The following is an 18,291-nucleotide window of genomic DNA, read 5'->3' as shown; positions in this document are numbered from 1 at the left end:
TGAAAGAAGGTTGTATACATGGGAGAACCCTGGAGATACTAAAAGGTATAAAATAGATTATATAATGGTAAGACAGAGATTTAGGAACCAGGTTTTAAATTTTAAGACATTTCCAGAGGCAGATGTGGACTCTGACCACAATCTATTGGTTAGGAACTGTAGATTAAAACTGAAGAAACTGCAAAAAGGTGGTAATTTAAGGAGATGGGACCTGGATAAACTAAAAGAACCAGAGGTTGTACAGAGTTTCAGGGAGAGCATAAGGGAACAATTGACAGGAATGGTGGAAAGAAGTACAGTAGAAGAAGAATGGGTAGCTCTGAGGAATGAAGTAGTGAAGGCAGCAGAGGATCAAGTAGGTAAAAAGACGAGGGCTAGTAGAAATCCTTGGGTAACAGAAGAAATATTGAACTTAATTGACGAAAGGAGAAAATACAAAAATGCAGTAAATGAAGCAGGCCAAAAGGAATACAGACGTCTCAAAAATGAGATTGACAGGAAGTGCAAAATGGCTAAGCAGGGATGGCTGGAGGACAAATGTAAGGATGTAGAGGCATTTCTCAGTAGGGGTAAGATAGATAATGCCTACAGGAAAATTAAAGAGACCTTTGGAGAAAAGAGAACCCTTGTATGAATATCAAGATCTCAGATGGAAACCCAGTTCTAAGCAAAGAAGGGAAAGCAGAAAGGTGGAAGGAGTATATACAGGGTGTTATAAAAAGGTACAGCCAAACTTTCAGGAAACATTCCTCACACACAAATAAAGAAAAGATGTTATGTGAATATGTGTCCGGAAACGCTTAATTTCCATGTTAGAGCTGATTTTAATTTCGTCGGTATGTACTGTACTTCCTCGATTCACCGCCAGTTGGCCCAATTGAAGGAAGGTAATGTTGACTTTGGTGCTTGTGTTGACATGCGACTCATTGCTCTACAGTATTAGCATCAAGCACATCAGTACGTAGCATCAACAGATTAGTGTTCATCACGAACGTGGTTTCGCAGTCAGTGCAATGTTTACAAATGCGGAGTTGGCAGATGCCCATTTGATGTATGGATTAGCACGGGAGAATAGCCGTGGCGCGGTATGTTTGTATCGAGACGGATTTCCAGAACGAAGGTGTCCCGACAGGAAGACGTTCGAAGCAATTGATCGGCATCTTAGGGAGCATTCCAGCCTATGACTCGCGACTGGGGAAGACCTAGAACGACGAGGACACCTGCAATGGATGAGGCAATTCTTCGTGCAGTTGACGATAACCCTAATGTGAGCGTCAGAGAAGTTGCTGCTGTACAAGGTAACGTTGACCACGTCACTGTATGGAGAGTGCTACGGGAGAACCAGTTGTTTCCGTACCATGTACAGGGTGTGCAGGCACGATCAGCAGCTGATTGGCCTCCACGGGTACACTTCGGCGAATGGTTCATCCAACAATGTGTCAATCCTCATTTCAGTGCAAATGTTCTCTTTACGGATGAGGCTTCATTCCAACGTGATCAAATTGTAAATTTTCACAATCAACATGTGTGGGCTGATGAGAATCCGCACGCAATTGTGCAATCACGTCATCAACACAGATTTTCTGTGAGCGTTTGGGCAGACATTGTTGGTGATGTCTTGATTGGGCCCCATGTTCTTCCACCTACGTTCAATGGACCACGTTATCATGATTTCATACGGGATACTCTACCTGTGCTGCTAGAACATGTGCCTTTACAAGTACGACACAACATGTGGTTCATGCACGATGGAGCTCCTGCACATTTCAGTCAAAGTGTTCATACACTTCTCAACAACAGATTCGGTGACTGATGGATTGGTAGAGGCGGACCAATTCCATGGCCTCCACGCTCTCCTGACCTCAACCCTCTTGACTTTCATTTATGTGGGCATTTGAAAGCTCTTGTCTACGCAACCCCAGTACCAAATGTAGAGACTCTTCGTGCTCGTATTGTGGATGGCTGTGATACAATACACCATTCTCCAGGGCATCAGGGATTCCATGCGACGGAGGGTGGATGCACGTATCCTCGCTAGCGGAGGACATTTTGAACATTTCCTGTAACAAAGTGTTTGAAGTCACGCTGGTACGTTCTGTTGCTGTGTTTTTCCATTCCATGATTAAGGTGATTTGAAGAGAATTAATAAAATGAGCTCTAACATGGAAAGTAAGCGTTTCTGGGCACATGTCCACATAACATATTTTCTTTCTTTGTGTGTCAGGAATGTTTCCTGAAAGTTTGGCCGTACCTTTTTGTAACACCCTGTAGAGGGTCTATACAAGGGCAATGCACTTAAGGACAATATTATGGAATCGAAGAGGATGTAGATGAAGATGAAATGGGAGATATGATACTGTGTGAAGAGTTTGGCAGAGCGCTGAAAGACTAAGTCAAAACAAGGTCCCTGGAGTAGACAACATTCCATTAGAACTACTGACAGCCTTGGGAGAACCAGCCCCGAAAAAACTCTACCATCTTGTGAGCAAAATGTATGAGACAGGTGAAATACCCTCAGGCTACAAGAAGAATATAATAATTCCAATCCCAAAGAAAGCAGGTGTTGACAGATGTGAAAATTACTGAGCTATCAGTTTAATAAGTCACAGCTGCAAAATACTACCACAAATTATTTACAGACAAATGGAAATACTGGTAGTAACCGACCTTAGGGAAGATCAGTCTGGATTCCGTAGAAATGTTGAAACACATGAGGCAATACTGAACCTATGACTTTATCTTCAAAGATAGATTAAGGAAAGGCAAACCTACGTTTTTAGCATTTGTAGACTTAGAGAAAGCTTTTGACAATGTTGACTGGAATACTCTCTTTCAAATTCTGAAGGTGGCAGGGGCCAAATACAGGGAGTGAAAAGCTATTTACAGTTTGTACAGAAACCAGGTGGCAGTTATAAGAGTCAAAGGGCATGACAGGGAAGCAGTGGTTGGGAAGGGAGTGAGACAGGGTTGTAGCCTATCCCCAATGTTATTCAATCTGTATATTGAGCAAGCAGTAAAAGAAACAAAAGAAAAATTCACAGTAGGCATTAAAATCCATGGAAAGAAATAAAAACGTTGAGGTTTACTGATGACATTGTAATTCTATCAGAGACTGCAAAGGATGTGGAAGAACAGTTGAATGGAATGGACAGTGTCTTGAAAGGAGGATATAAGATGAACATCAACAAAAGCAAATGAAGATAATGGAATGTAGTCGAATTAAGTCAGGTGATGCTGAGGGAATTATATTAGGAAATGAGACACTTAAAGTAGTAAAGGAGTTTTGCTATTTGGGGAGCAAAATAACTGATGACGGTCGAAGTAGAGAGGATATAAAATGTAGACTGGCAATGGCAAGGAAAGCGTTTCTGAAGAAGAGAAATTTGTTAACATACATTTAAGGAAGACGTTTCTGAAAGTATTTGTATGGAGTGTAGCCATGTATGGAAGTGAAACATGGATGATAAATAGTTTGGACAAGAAGAGAATAGAAGCTTTCGAAATGTGGTGCTACAGAAGAATGCTGAAGATTAGATTGGTAGATCACATAACTAATGAGGAGGCATTGAATAGAACTGGGGAGAAGAGAAATTTGTAGCACAATTTGACTAGAAGAAGGGATCGATTAGTTGGACATGTTCTGAGGCATCAAGGGATCACCAATTTGGTATTGGAGGGCAGCATGGAGGGTAAGAATCGTAGAGGGAGACCAAGAGATGAATACACTAATAAGATTCAGAAGGATGTAGGTTGCAGTAGGTACTGGGAGATGAAGCAGCTTTCACAGGATAGAGTAGCATGAAGAGCTGCATCAAACCAGTCTCTGGACTGAAGACCACAACAGCAACAACAACAACAACATTAATAGAGTGTAAGCTGCTACTCATATTAATAACAAGAAACAACAGTAAAGAATACACACACACACACACACACACACACACACACACACACTTATTGCCCAAACTGCCCATTCTGAGCCAGAAATATCCCCCACACCACAGCCATTCTCAATCCTGTGAATAATGACCTTTTGCTGTCTGTGGTTAAAGTAAAAGGTAAAGTAATTGCGAGTTACTCTCCGTATTCCATAATGGTCCTACTTTTGGAGAAATATTTTGTGATCAACACAATCAAATGCCTTAGTTAAAGCAAAAACCTTTTGTTTAATCCATCCAGTACCTCACAGAGAAAAGAGAATATAGCATTTTCAGTTGTTAAACCACTTCCGAAGCTGAACTGTGCATTTGATAGCAAATTATGTGATACAAAATGAACAATTACCCTTACATACAAAGCCTTTTCAATAACTTCAGCACTGATGGCATAGAAATAGGTCCAAATTGTCTACAGTACCCCTTCCTCCATTTTTATAAAGCAGTTTTACTACTGAGTAATTAAATCATTCAGGAAACGGTGTTACATGATTCCCTGTAGAAACTAAGCTATTATTTCATTCACCAGCAATGCTCAAAAATGATTGTTAAATACTGCACATATATCTGACTTATCAGTAACAGCAATATTTTTACTGCGAACTGACTTTATATCAATCACCTTGTGCTGTTGACCAGACACTTCCTTCACAACTGACCATACAGTTTTAATTTTATCCTGTGAATTAGCTATTCTATTTGCATACCACTTACATTTTGCCTTCCTAATATCATTTTAAGCACCTTACAACATAGTTTGTAATGGGCTACTGTAGATTGATTTGACTACTTCAAACATTTTGATATAATCTCCACTTTGTTCTACGTGATATCCTTATCCCACTAGTCACCCACCCACACTGCCTTTTACTACTAGTACCCTGTTTAGAATGTTCTAAAAGAAATAAACTCTCAAAGAGCATGAGAAATGTGTTGTGGAAAGCATTATATTTGCCTTCTATTTCATCAGAACTATAAAAATCCTGCCACTCTTGTTCTTTAGTGAGGTTTAAAATATTCTCTATTGTTATTGGATTAGTTGTTCTACATATTTTGTAACTACATATAACATTTGTTTGAGTAAAAAAGCCTTTTTGTGTTAAAATTTGTGCATCATGGTCTGAAAGGCCATTCACCCATTTATTAACAGAATGCCCACCTAGTAATGAAGAATGAATAAAAATATTGTCTATAGTTGTGCTACTGTTCCCCTGCACTCTGGTTGGATAAAAAACACAGTATGCATCAGATCATATGAGATTAGGAGATCTACCAACATATGTTTCCTTGCACAATCACATACAAAATTAATACTGAAGTCACCAAATATAACTAATTTTTGGTCTTCCTATAAAGTGAACCAAGAACCCTCTCTAGCTTGAGCAGAAATGCTCTGAAGTCAGAGTTACGGGACCTATTACCAACAACAATTAGAAGTTTAGTTTCACTAAATTCAACTGCCCCTGCACAAGATTCAAATACCTGTTCAGTGCAGTGTCGTGATATGTCTACAGACTCAAATGGAATACTGTTTTTTCGTAAATGGCCACTCCCCCACTCTGCAAAGAACTCCTTCAAAAACAGCCAGGTAATATGTATTCTGGTAAAGGAAGCCTCTGAACTGTCAAATTATTTAAGTGGTGCTCCAATAAACCAATAAGGTCAAAGTCAACATCTATAAGCAGTTCACTAACTTTATCTCTTATACCTTTTATATATTGCTGAAATATGCTAATTCCTTCCCTTCTTGGGTAACTGACCACCTCTGAAAGTGATTCCTTTGTTAGAGGGACTTCCTTTACACAGGTATACCTATCAGCTGACTTCGGTCTAAAAAAGGTGCAGCTCTAACACCAACTACTGCAGGAATTTTCCCATGAGTGATGAAACCACCACCCACTACAATGTCGCCTATAAGCTTTTCCAGCCTCTCCTTCCCATACCTATTGAAGTGCAGGCCATACCTAGTGAAACCCAATGTATTGATAGAGTCAACTGACATCACCGCAATGTCAGCCATGCCCTCTGCCATCAGTGCCTTCTCCAGCCCCATACCAAGCGAGGTGGTGCAGTGGTTAGCACACTGGACTCGCATTCAGGATGGCAGTTCAAAGCCGTCTCTGGCCATCCTGATTAAGAGTTTCCATGATTCTCATAAATTATTTCAGGCAAATGCCGGGATGGTTCCTTTGAAAGGGCATGGCCGATTTCCTTCCCCATCCTTCTCTCATCCGACTTGTGCTCCATCTCTAATGACCTCATTGTCGACGGGATGTTAAACACTTATCTCCTCCTCCTCCCTTCTCCATCCCCCTGTTAACAGGCCTACCAGCAGCAGTTAGATGAGGGCTCATGGTGTTGAAACAATTGCATGAAGTGCACATTAGTGCCACCAGTGTGAGTAGCTATCTTTACCAGGTCACCATCTACATCATATTCCCTGTCCCTACCAAGACCGTTCCCTGCTCCACCCACTATCACTACCTGATCCTCTTTTGGAAAATTCCTACATAACTCTCCTATGCTGTCAGTCACCTGAGCCAACTCTGCACTAGGCTTCACAATGCTGGTGACCTGGTACTCAGTCCTCAATACTTCCTGCAACTGCTGGCCCACACCTCTACCAAGCGAACTACCTTGCAGCAGAACCTTCTTCTTTCTGTTAGCATTTGCAACTGACTTAGGTTTCCTATCCGTTGCATACACGCAAAGTACAACTGTTTGAATATCTCCTTCTCCTAGCTGCATTCTTACCAACTGCCAGTTCCCATTCTCCAGCACCCTTCACCCTCTTCAACCTATCTAATTCCTCCTTTGCATCTTGTAACTGCACCTGAATGGCACAGATCTTAAGCTCCTGCTCCTCTATCAGCTTATTTCGGCTACAGATTCTGCATTCTCAGGAGAGGACCTCACTAGAGTGCCCACTGGCCTCCCCACTGTATTCCCCATAATGAAAATACTTTGAACAAATACCACACTGTAACCCACTACTCGCAAGCCTACGATAAAGTCCACACTTCTCACTAATAGTAAAATTTTAACAGTTACTGAAAAAACTAAACATCTGTGTTACCTACATTCAATTACAACAGCTATTTAAAGAACTAACAATAGTGATCTCCAAATTCTCTCTCTACTAAGAAAGCAACAACTTTTATTAATACTACCCATTGGTATTTTTTGTGATCTCTCAAAGGCCTTTGACTGTGTAAATCATGGAATTCTTTTAGATAAGCTACATCATTATGGTTTGAGGGGGGCAGTGCACAAATGGTTTAATTCATGCTTAACTGGAAGAATGCAGAAAGTTGAAATAAGTGGTTTATGTAATGTTAAAACAACAGCTGCTTCCTCAAACTGGGGGGTTATCAAGTACAGGGTCCCACAGGGTTCGGTCTTAGGTCCTTTACTGTTCTTGATATACATTAATGACTTACCATTCCACATTGATGAAGATGCAAAGTTAGTTCTTTTTGCTGATGATACAAGTATAGTAATACCATCCAAAAACCAAGAACTAAGTGATGTAATTGTAAATGATGTTTTTCACAAAATTATTAAGTGGTTCTCAGCAAATGGACTCTCTTTAAATTTTGATAAAACACAATATATACAGTTCCGTACAGCAAATGGCACAACTCCAGTAATAAATATAGACTTTGAACAGAAGTCTGTAGCTAAGGTAGAATATTCAAAATTTTTAGGTGTGCCCATTGATGAGAGGTTAAACTGGAAGCAACACTTTGATGGTCTGTTGAAACGTCTGAGCTCAGCTATGTATGCTATTAGGGTTATTGCAAATTTTGGTGATACAAATCTCAGTAAATTAGCTTACTATGCCTACTTTCATTCACTGCTTTCGTATGGCATCATATTCTGGGGTAATTCATCGTTGAGTAGAAAAGTATTCATTGCTCAAAAACGTGTAATCAGAATAATTGCTGGAGCCCACCCACGGTCATCCTGCAGACATCTACTTAAGGACCTAGGGATCTTCACAGTAACCTCACAGTATATATATTCACTTATGAAATTTGTTGTTAATAATCAAACCTAGTTCAAAAGTAATAGCAGTGTGCATAGCTATAACACCAGGAGAAAGGATGATCTTCACTATGCAGGGTTAAATCTGACTTTGGCACAGAAAGGGGTAAATTATGCTGCCACAAAAGTCTTTGGTCACCTACCAAACAGCATCAAAAGCCTGACAGATAGCCAACCAACATTTAAAAATAAATTAAAAGAATTTCTAGATGACAACTCCTTCTACTCATTGGCTGAATTTTTAGATATAAATTAAGGGAAAAAAAAACTACTTAAACATTAGTGTCATGCAATATTTTGTGTAATGTAATAACTTGTACAGACATCTTTTATTAACCTGACACGTTCCACATCATTACGAAGTGTCTTATTCATGATCTATGGAACAAGTATTAATCTAATCTAATCTAATCTAATCTAACTACTAAACCCCAACTAATACCAATACCACCAAAACTTCATACAATTTGTTAACTAAAATTCAAATGGCCCCTGGAAGACTCAATGAAATTAAAATAGTGAATGAAAATTTTACTGAAGTATTTCAGTAGAAACAATAAGAAGCATTTGCTGAAAATTACCACACAAAATTTACTAAATGACTTCAACACACAGACAACACTAAAAAACACAGTGGGCAAATATTTCCAAAAGTTTATTAAACTGTTATTTTGCCACAAACAGCATGAGGAACCATTGAAAACTACTAAATTTAATAACTACATAACAGTGCACAAACAACTTTGTCAGAACTTAAATGAAGAACCATTCCAGCTGCAACTGCACACCGCGAAATGTTACTGCTAATATTTGGATGAACGATTGAAAACTACTAAATTCAATATTCGAATACAGCACTTCGACAGCACTTATGTTTAGAACCGCTACAGCTGCAACTCCACACCACAAAATGTAAGCATACCACTGAGTCCTGGGACTTGGATGAACAATGTAAGCACACTCACAAATACCAGACCACTCGAATCAATAACACAGAAAGGAAGACTGAGATAAATGAAAATACACTAATAAGCTACTTTTACAGCTAATGTTAACACAAATAAACTTTAGAATAAGTAACTGAAGACTAAAACTTTACAAAATATTCACAAGCAACTTTAACAGCAGTCCAGTACACATGATGTCACACCAAAGAGTCCAGATGTAATCAACTCTACCTTTGAGAGGTAGACATACAAACAGATTAGGAGCACAGCCATGGGAACCATGATGGCTCCTTCCTATGCCAACCTGTTCATGGATTGCTTGCAGAGAGCTTTCCTGGAATAAGCCTCCACCCACTGGCTTTGTTTAGATATATTGATGACATCTTTGCATTATGGATTCGTGGTAAGGTTGACCTGTTAAAGTCTTGGACTCTCTAAATACATTCTACTCATTAAATTTCATATGGTCCTATTTCGAATCCCATGTCACTTTCCTCAATATTGACCTCATATTCACCGAAGGTTAACTACACACTTCTGTTCACATTAAACCTACTAACCAACAATAGTACTCACATTTTGGCATCCTTTGCACGTTGTATGTTCCCTCCCATAAAGCCCTTGCATTTGAGGCAAAAATATTTGTTACAATGCAGACTGTTTGCAGCAGTATACCACAATTCTCATCTTGGCCTTCACAGTACATAATTACCTCACCAGCCTAGCTCAAAAGTAGATTTCCCAGGCCATCACATCTAATCCTGGTACTGCTCGTGCCTCCAAAAAATAACTTACAAGAACACCTCTTGTCACTCAGTATTATTCTGGTCTCGAATGCATTAATCTGCTACTTCGACAAGGCTAGGACTCTGTCCAACGTTTTGCCCACCACACCTAGAACAGCTTTTTGTCACCCTCCCAATCTCTGCAATATCTTTATCAGAATCTATTCTCCTTCTGCTCCATTTCCATACCAATGGCTCCTACCCCATGACCATCCCCACTGCAAGACTTGCCCTATGTACCCTCCTACCACCACGTATACCAGCCCCGTAACTGGCATAACATTCTTTGAAAGCGAGAGCCACTTGTACAACAACACATGTTTTACACCAGCTATTATGCAAACACTGTTTGATCTCTTACACTGCCATGACTACCATCAAGTCTTCAGCTAGGATGGCAGGCATTGGCAGAGAGTGTTTACTGGCAACAACAATTCCTGTTGCAGAGCATGCTCTACAGCATGACACTCATGACCTCAGTGCCTGTTTCACTACATGTGCCATATGCATTCTTCTCCCAGACACCAGTTTCTCAGAACTGTGGAGGTGGGAACTGGTGTTACATGTCCTTGGTTCTTGCCAACCACTTGGACTTAATTCAGGTTAATTTCTTTGCTCTCAGCAATTATAGTCGTAACTACTCCTTTCTTCATTCCCTTTCAATTTTCTACATCTTTCATTTTCTGACCTGTCTATTTTTCCATTTGCCCCCAACTCTATCATGTGCACTTATCTTTCTGCTCTTATTAAATTATGCACAATGTTTTGGCAATAATCTCTGTCTTGTATATTACCCTAACTCCCACCTTTAAGCTCTTAGGTTTTAAAATCTCATCCGGTGCAGTCTCCCACAATCAGTCTTTCCTTTACATCCCGTCTGGTAAGTCTTCCTTGACCCACCATTCTGAGTAATTTTTCTGAAATCTCCTCATTTTATAAACCTCACCAGTTCCTTTCCTTCACCACTCTCCCTTCCCCTTCAAATGGTTCAAATGGCTCTAGATTAGATTAGATTAATACTAGTTCCATGGATCATGAATACGATATTTCGTAATGATGTGGAATGAGTCGAATTTTCCAATACATGACATAATTAGGTTAATTTAACAACATACTTAAGTTAATATAACAACTTTATTTTTTTTGTGTTTTTTGTTTTTCTTTATTTTTTATTTTTATTTTTTTAATATTTTTGTTTTTTTTTTTTTTTTTTTTCTTTTTTTTCTTAATTTATATCTAAAAATTCCTCTATGGAGTAGAAGGAGTTGTCATTCAGAAATTCTTTTAATTTCTTCTTAAATACTTGTTGGTTATCTGTCAGACTTTTGATACTATTTGGTAAGTGACCAAAGACTTTAGTGCCCGTATAATTCACCCCTTTCTGTGCCAAAGTTAGATTTAATCTTGAATAGTGAAGATCGTCCGTTCTCCTAGTATTGTAGTTATGCACACTGCTATTACTTTTGAATTGGGTTTGGTTGTTAATAACAAATTTCATAAGAGAGTATATATACTGAGAAGCTACTGTGAATATCCCTAGATCCTTAAATAAATGTCTGCAGGATGCTCTTGGGTGGACTCCAGCTATTATTCTGATTACACGCTTTTGTGCAATAAATACTTTATTCCTCAGTGATGAATTACCCCAAAATATGATGCCATATGAAAGCAATGAGTGAAAATAGGCGTAGTAAGCTAATTTACTAAGATGTTTATCACCAAAATTTGCAATGACCCTTATTGCATAAGTAGCTGAACTCAAACGTTTCAGCAGATCATCAATGTGTTTCTTCCAATTTAATCTCTCATCAATGGACATACCTAAAAATTTGGAATATTCTACCTTAGCTATATGCTTCTGATTAAGGTCTATATTTATTAATGGCGTCATACCATTCACTGTACGGAACTGTATGTACTGTGTCTTATCAAAATTCAGTGAGAGTCCGTTTACAAGGAACCACTTAGTAATTTTCTGAAAGACAGTATTGACAATTTCATCAGTTAATTTTTGTTTCTCAGGTGTGATTACTATACTTGTATCATCAGCAAAGAGAACTAACTTTGCCTCTTCATGAATATAGAATGGCAAGTCATTAATATATAATAAGAACAACAAAGGTCCCAAGACTGACCCTTGTGGAACCCCATTCTTGATAGTTCCCCAGTTTGAGGAATGTGCTGATTTTTGCATGTTACGAGAACTACTTATTTCAACTTTCTGCACTCTTCCAGTTAGGTACGAATTAAACCATTTGTGCACTGTCCCACTCATGCCACAATACTTGAGCTTGTCTAGCAGAATTTCATGATTTACACAATCAAAAGCCTTTGAGAGATCACAAAAAATCCCAATGGGTGGTGTTCGGTTATTCAGATCATTCAAAATTTGACTGGTGAAAGCATATATGACATTTTCTGTTGAAAAACCTTTCTGGAAACCAAACTGACATTTTGTTAGTACTTCATTTTTACAGATATGTGAAGCTATTCTTGAATACATTACTTTCTCAAACTTTTTGGATAAAGCTGTTAGAAGAGAGATTGGACGGTAATTGTTGACATCAGATCTATCCCCCTTTTTATGCAAAGGTATAACAATAGCATATTTCAGTCTATCAGGGAAAATGCCCTGTTCCAGAGAGCTATTACACAGGTGGCTGAGAATCTTACTTATCTGTTGAGAACAAGCTTTTAGTATTTTGCTGGAAATGCCATCAATTCCATGTGAGTTTTTGCTTTTAAGCAAGTTTATTAATTTCCTAATTTCAGAGGGAGAAGTGGGTGAGATTTCAATTGTATCAAATTGCATAGGTATGGCCTCTTCCATTAACAGCCTAGCATCTTCTAATGAACACCTGGATCCTACTATATCCACAACATTTAGAAAATGATTATTAAAAATATTTTCAACTTCTGACTTTTTGTTCGTAAAGCTCTGAGCACTATGGGACTTAACTTCTGAGGTCATCAGTCCCCTAGAACGTAGAACTACTACCTAACTAACCTAAGGACATCACACACATCCATGCCCGAGGCAGGATTCGAACCTGCGACCGTAGTGGTTGCGCGGTTCCAGACTATAGCGCCCAGAACCGCTCGGCCACACCGGCCGGCCCTTCCCCTTAAACCCTTCTCCCAGAAGAAGGAGTCACTGGCTCCGAAAGCTTGAAAATGTAATTGCCTTTGTACATGTCTTTTTCTGCCATCGATTGGTGAGTCAATTTTTTATCTATCTAATTACACTATACATAATATAGTTACAGTGACTTCACACACACTTTATTATGATGACATACAGCATAAAATAAATTATGGATATGGATAAAGGTAGGTGTTGGTGTATGTGTGTGTGTGTGTGTGTGTGTGTGTGTGTGAGTGAGTGACAGAGACAGAGACAGAGACAGAGACAGAGAGAGAGAGAGAGAGAGAGAGAGAGAGAGAGAGATAAGAACCATTTGAAAGATGCTTTTTTTTCTCACATGTACTCTTATAATTGATGCAAGGGCATTTAACTGACTCAGAAAGTTTTCAGACAGGTAATATGCCTGAACTTATCTCTTTTGCTCCAATACATACTAACTGTATTTTTAGGAATTAAAGTATAAAATCATTTACATACCCCCATGTAACATAAAAGTAGGTTTCATACTGCGGGCCTGAGACCAAAGTATTCCAGGTACAACACAATGAATGACACTGCCATGATGTAGGAGTGTGACAGAATATGCAAAGTGAACAGTTGCCATTAATTCTTCTGAACTTCCAGTGTCCAGTACAGGTGCCTTCACAGGCTGGAAAGGATAAGACAGTTATTAAGTGGTACTGTTCACCCATTACACAGTTAGGAAAGATGCTCTTTGCCTCATAATGTAAATCTTCAGACAAACACAGTATACACAATGAGTTTTTAGAAAAGATGCTTACATTGTTACAAATAAACTTATGTCACCGCAAAAATACATTTTCATTACAACTGACAATACACTACTAGAAGTTAACATTCATGGCACTGGTATCTGTCGCTAGACACATGTGTAGACACTTAACACACCATTGAGGAATGAAGAGGAAGCAAATCAAAAAAGAATCTATATATACAAAATTATCATTTTATTGATACCAAGACATACTGCAAAAATTCAAATCTGTAACTTCAGCAATATTTTCTTTTTTTTTTATTTTAATAACCATGATCATCTTCTGACATCTTACAGTAGATCACAGTTTTTCCAAACGTTATATCTGTAGCTACAAACATTCCTGCTGCTCCTTCATATCTAGCCATTCTCCATTCAGTCACTGGATCAGCCTTCTTTCACCTCTTGAAATCTAATAAACAGTGTTGTTGGATCATCTAATATCATTTCAACGAGCTACATGTTCCATTTTTATTAAAGACCTTTTATTTAATTCTATGTACTGATTTTACATGGTTGGTCCCATAATCTATATTACTATATAAAACAAATCATTGGTCGGTTAGTTGGTTTGGAGAGAGAGGGACCGAACTGCATGGTCATCAGTCCATTTTTCCATATTCAAACAGGTCATGAAGTAAAACCAAAGAAGTCTCGGAAGGAAGAAAGACAGAAATCTAACTGGGAAACACACTGAAAGAGAAAATGAAAGAAGCAAGACAAAAGGAGAAAACATGCACTGAAAGGAAAAAAGTGGTAGAAGGAATTAAAATAACACTGCAGATGGCCTGTGCTGGCTAATTACAAGAATAAAACAGGATGAGCCAGCCACTAAGCAACACACTAAAATCTCCAGCCTAAAAGCCAAGGCTAGAGGAACATGGATAGGGAAAAGATGAACACCACAGTGAACAAACACCAAAGAAAGAGTGAGGAAGAGTTAAAATGGAGGAAGGGGGAGGCCAGGGAGAGAAGGCCAGACACGCACCCTTTGATTCTGTCATAAAAACCCCCTCACAAATAAAATGTAAAATTGTATCAGCTGTTGAGGCATTGTCTCCCAACACCATTGGCAGTGTGGTGGGAAGGTTAAAAGTCCACCACAGAGCAGCTAAAATTGGTCAGTTCAGTGAGATGTGGACAACAGTCAAGTGGGAACCACAGCAACACTGAGATGGGTCCTCGTGATGGACGAGGTGAACATGAGTCAGGTATGTATGGCCGATGTGGAGCTGGCAAAGGACAACAGAGTCCCTCTGAAAGGCTCGCATGGATGACCACCACACATTCATTGTCTACTTGATAACACATAGTTTATTTGTTGTACTGAGCGTGCACCATTCAGTATCCCAGGTCCGCAAACTTTAAGGCGTAAGACCGATCGGAGATCAGTCTCCGGTGGGCTGATGTGTCCAGAGTTGGTTTACTAGTAGCCTGTTTGGCCAGCCTGTCAGCAAGTTCATTGCCCAGGATCCTGACATGTCCTGGGATCCACGTGAAGGACACTGAACATGCACTGCTTCTGTAGGCATAAAGAGATTCCTGGATAGCCATTACCATAGGATGGTGAGGGAAGCACTGGTTGAGAGCTTGTATACTGTTTAAGGAGTCACTACAGATGATGAAGGACTCACCCGCACAGAAGCGGATATGCTCAAGAGCAGAAGAGATGGCTATCAACTCTGCTGTGAAAACACTGCAGCTATCCAGTAAGGAGTGCTGTTCAGTATGTCCAATGTGAGCATAAGCAAAGTCAACATGACCCGAACAATCGGCGTAGACAATTTCTGAGCCCTTGAACTCACGGAGAGTACAGAAAAATTGCTGGTGGAGGGCCTCAGGTGGAACTGAACATTTTGGGCCTTGCAACAGGCCCAGATGAAAGTGTGGCCAAGGCATGGCCCAAGGAGGCATACATGAGTGGACCCACAGGAAAGGTGGTATAGGGAAAGTGTCAAGTTCAGTAAGAGCCAACTGGACATGGACTGCAATTGAAATCCCCAATCTGGGCAGCAGTTACGGGAGATGGATCACTGTGTTAGTGAAAAGTAGGGGGTAATTTGAATGGTGAGGTGAACTATGAAAGTGGGCACTATAACTGACAAGCAGTTGTTGTCACCTGGTCTGCACTGGAGCAACGCCAGCTTCATTGAAGAGGCTATTCACCAGGCTTGTTCAGAAATCTCCCATCGCAAGTGAACTTCACAGTGGTGTACATGATCCAGCAGCTACAATACTGAGGGTGATGCTAAACCATACACCAGGCTCCCAGAGTCAAGATGGGATGCACAAGGGCATTGTACAACTGCAGCAGTGTAGGGAAATCAGCACGTCTGTCAGTGTGGCTCAGGCAATGAATAATATTAAGATGCTGCCAACACTTTTCCTTAAGCTGACGAAGATGGGGAAGCCAAGTTAAGCAGGCATCGAAGACCAGTCCCAAAAAGCTGTAAGTCTCCATGATATTAAGTAGTTGATCATCAAGGTAAAGTTCTGGATGCAGGTGGACAGTATGATGACAAAAGAAGTGCATGATGATGCAGGTACTGGTGGCTGTAAACTGAAAGCCATGAGAGGATCCATGACTGTGCCTTTTGTATGGCTCGGTGCAGTCGATGTTCAGCCACAGCAATAGAAGAGAGAGAGAGAGAGAGAGAGAGAGAGAGAGAGAGAGAGAGATAAGAATATTTTTTGTGGGATCTAAAATTTAAAAACCTCTCTCACACCGGCCTGATTTAGCTTCACTGATCAGGATAGTAAAAACATGCGTATGTTAAGGGAATTTTCATTCACAAAGCAGGCTTATCACATTCACACAGTTCAATACTGTTCTATCCTGATTAAATTGAGCTTAACTTAAATTCCATAAGGCAGTGAAGCAATTTCGAAGTCTTGGTGCGACGAAAATTGTCAGTCGATCTCCTGGAAACATTTGTAATAATTATTAACTTTCGGTGATCACATGGGGAAGACCAGAGATCTGCTGGTAAGACTGTGTTAGCCTATTTATTTGAAGTAACTGGATATCTTGAGCATACAAAACGGCAGGTTCGTCCAGTGTAAATTAGACATTCCCCACTGATCCCGTGAAACACAGCGTAGTAAGCAGACACTGTCAATAATAATCAGTTAAATAATATGCGAACACACTTACTTTAGTTTAGTTCATGTATTAAATTCCTTCTCATACAGAATCTCATCAAGATGGCGACTAGCTCAACAATACATACATATACATCCTCCTTTTTTCACGACTAATCGGCAAGAAGTCCTTCATTCTTTTCATAAGAGAAAACATAGATAGCAGAGAAGCTATTCCATGGAGTAAATGGACGCTCCAAGGAATAATTGGGCTTGAAACTACTTTGCATTGATAATCGGTAAGATAAGTAGAGATATTTCGAGATATGTACTGAGTTATATAATTTATAAAATTTCTGAAAATATCGCGTAGAGACTGCTGCAAGAGACATTACAAGTAGAAGGAAATACAAAAATCATCTGCATATAAGAAAGGGGATACTGAGGACCCCACTGCTGCTGCAAGACCATTAATGGCAATTAAAAAGAGCGAGATGCTCAGTACAGAGCTCTGTGGAACCCCATTCTCTTGGATGTGAGGATAACTGTGGGGAAGCACTGACAAAAGCTCTGAAAGTGTGGAGCAACAAAAAGTTCCATATAAAAATAGGGAGTTGTGCAGAGTAGCGAGGATGTGGTGTCACCAAGTGGTATCACAGGTTTTCATCAGGTCAAAAAAAAGATGGCAATAAGGTGTTGACGCCAGGAAAAGACTGTTTGGATGGCAGACTCCAGGTAGATCAAGCTGGACAACCTTGGTGAAAACCGCCCTGGGATGGAGCCAGAAGGCACTGAGATTCAAGGATCCAACACAACCATCAACTCACCATATGTTTGAGCAGCTCACACAGAATGTTGGTAAGGCTACTAGGACAATAGCTATCTACATCAAGAGGGTTCTTACCAGGTTTCAGCATTGGATCAATGATACTTTCTTGCCATTGTGATGGGAATTCACCATCGCTCCAGATGTGGTTGAAGACAGCAAGGAGTTGGTGCTGGTAATATGCTGACAGTTGTTTAATCATTTGGAAATGAATGCAGTCTAGTCCAGGAGATGTGTCAGGACAACCGGTAAGGGCACTGAGAAATTCCCACTCATTGAAGGAATCATTATGTGGCTCAGGTTGGCATGGAGCAGAAGATAGGTGTTGTCATTCCACCTGCTGTTTTAGGAGATGAAAGACAGTGTGGTAACTCTGAGATGCAGTGGTATGAGCATAATTCTCAGCAAGATGCTCTGGGATTATGCCTGGATTGGTAAACACAGCTCCATGGGTGGAAATTCCAGGTATACCTGCAGGGGTCTGATATCCATAAAGGTGTCTGAGCTTGGTCCAAAACTGGGTAGGAGAGGTTCATATTCCAATGGTGGAGACGTATTGTTCCCAACACTCATGCTTCCATCGTTTGACAAATATATGGACCTTGGTAGAGAGCTGCTTGAAGGCAGTGATGTGCTCCAGGGACAGGTGGTATTTATGACATTTGAGGGACCACCTGCGGTCTCTAATGGCCACAATGACTTCCGGCGATCACAAACACACTTCTGCAGGGAGCAACTTGAGGAACAAGG

General features: G+C 39.9%; 1 protein-coding gene across 4 annotated transcripts in view; it reads right to left on the bottom strand.

The window, feature by feature from the left end:
* Positions 1-18,291, bottom strand: part of LOC126473954 (protein pigeon) — a 500,491-nt gene that overhangs the window by 222,264 nt on the left and 259,936 nt on the right. For all 4 annotated transcript variants that reach the window (XM_050101320.1, XM_050101319.1, XM_050101322.1 and 1 more), the window contains exon 8: positions 13,337-13,508. In XM_050101320.1, coding sequence (XP_049957277.1) covers positions 13,337-13,508 — 172 coding nt within the window. The remainder of the gene's footprint in view (positions 1-13,336; positions 13,509-18,291) is intronic.

The sequence above is a fragment of the Schistocerca serialis genome, chromosome 4, assembly GCF_023864345.2.
Source record: "Schistocerca serialis cubense isolate TAMUIC-IGC-003099 chromosome 4, iqSchSeri2.2, whole genome shotgun sequence".
Taxonomy (NCBI): Eukaryota; Metazoa; Arthropoda; class Insecta; order Orthoptera; family Acrididae; genus Schistocerca; species Schistocerca serialis.
Note: the sequence above shows the minus strand (reverse complement) of the source record. Positions and strands in the feature narration are given on the sequence as shown.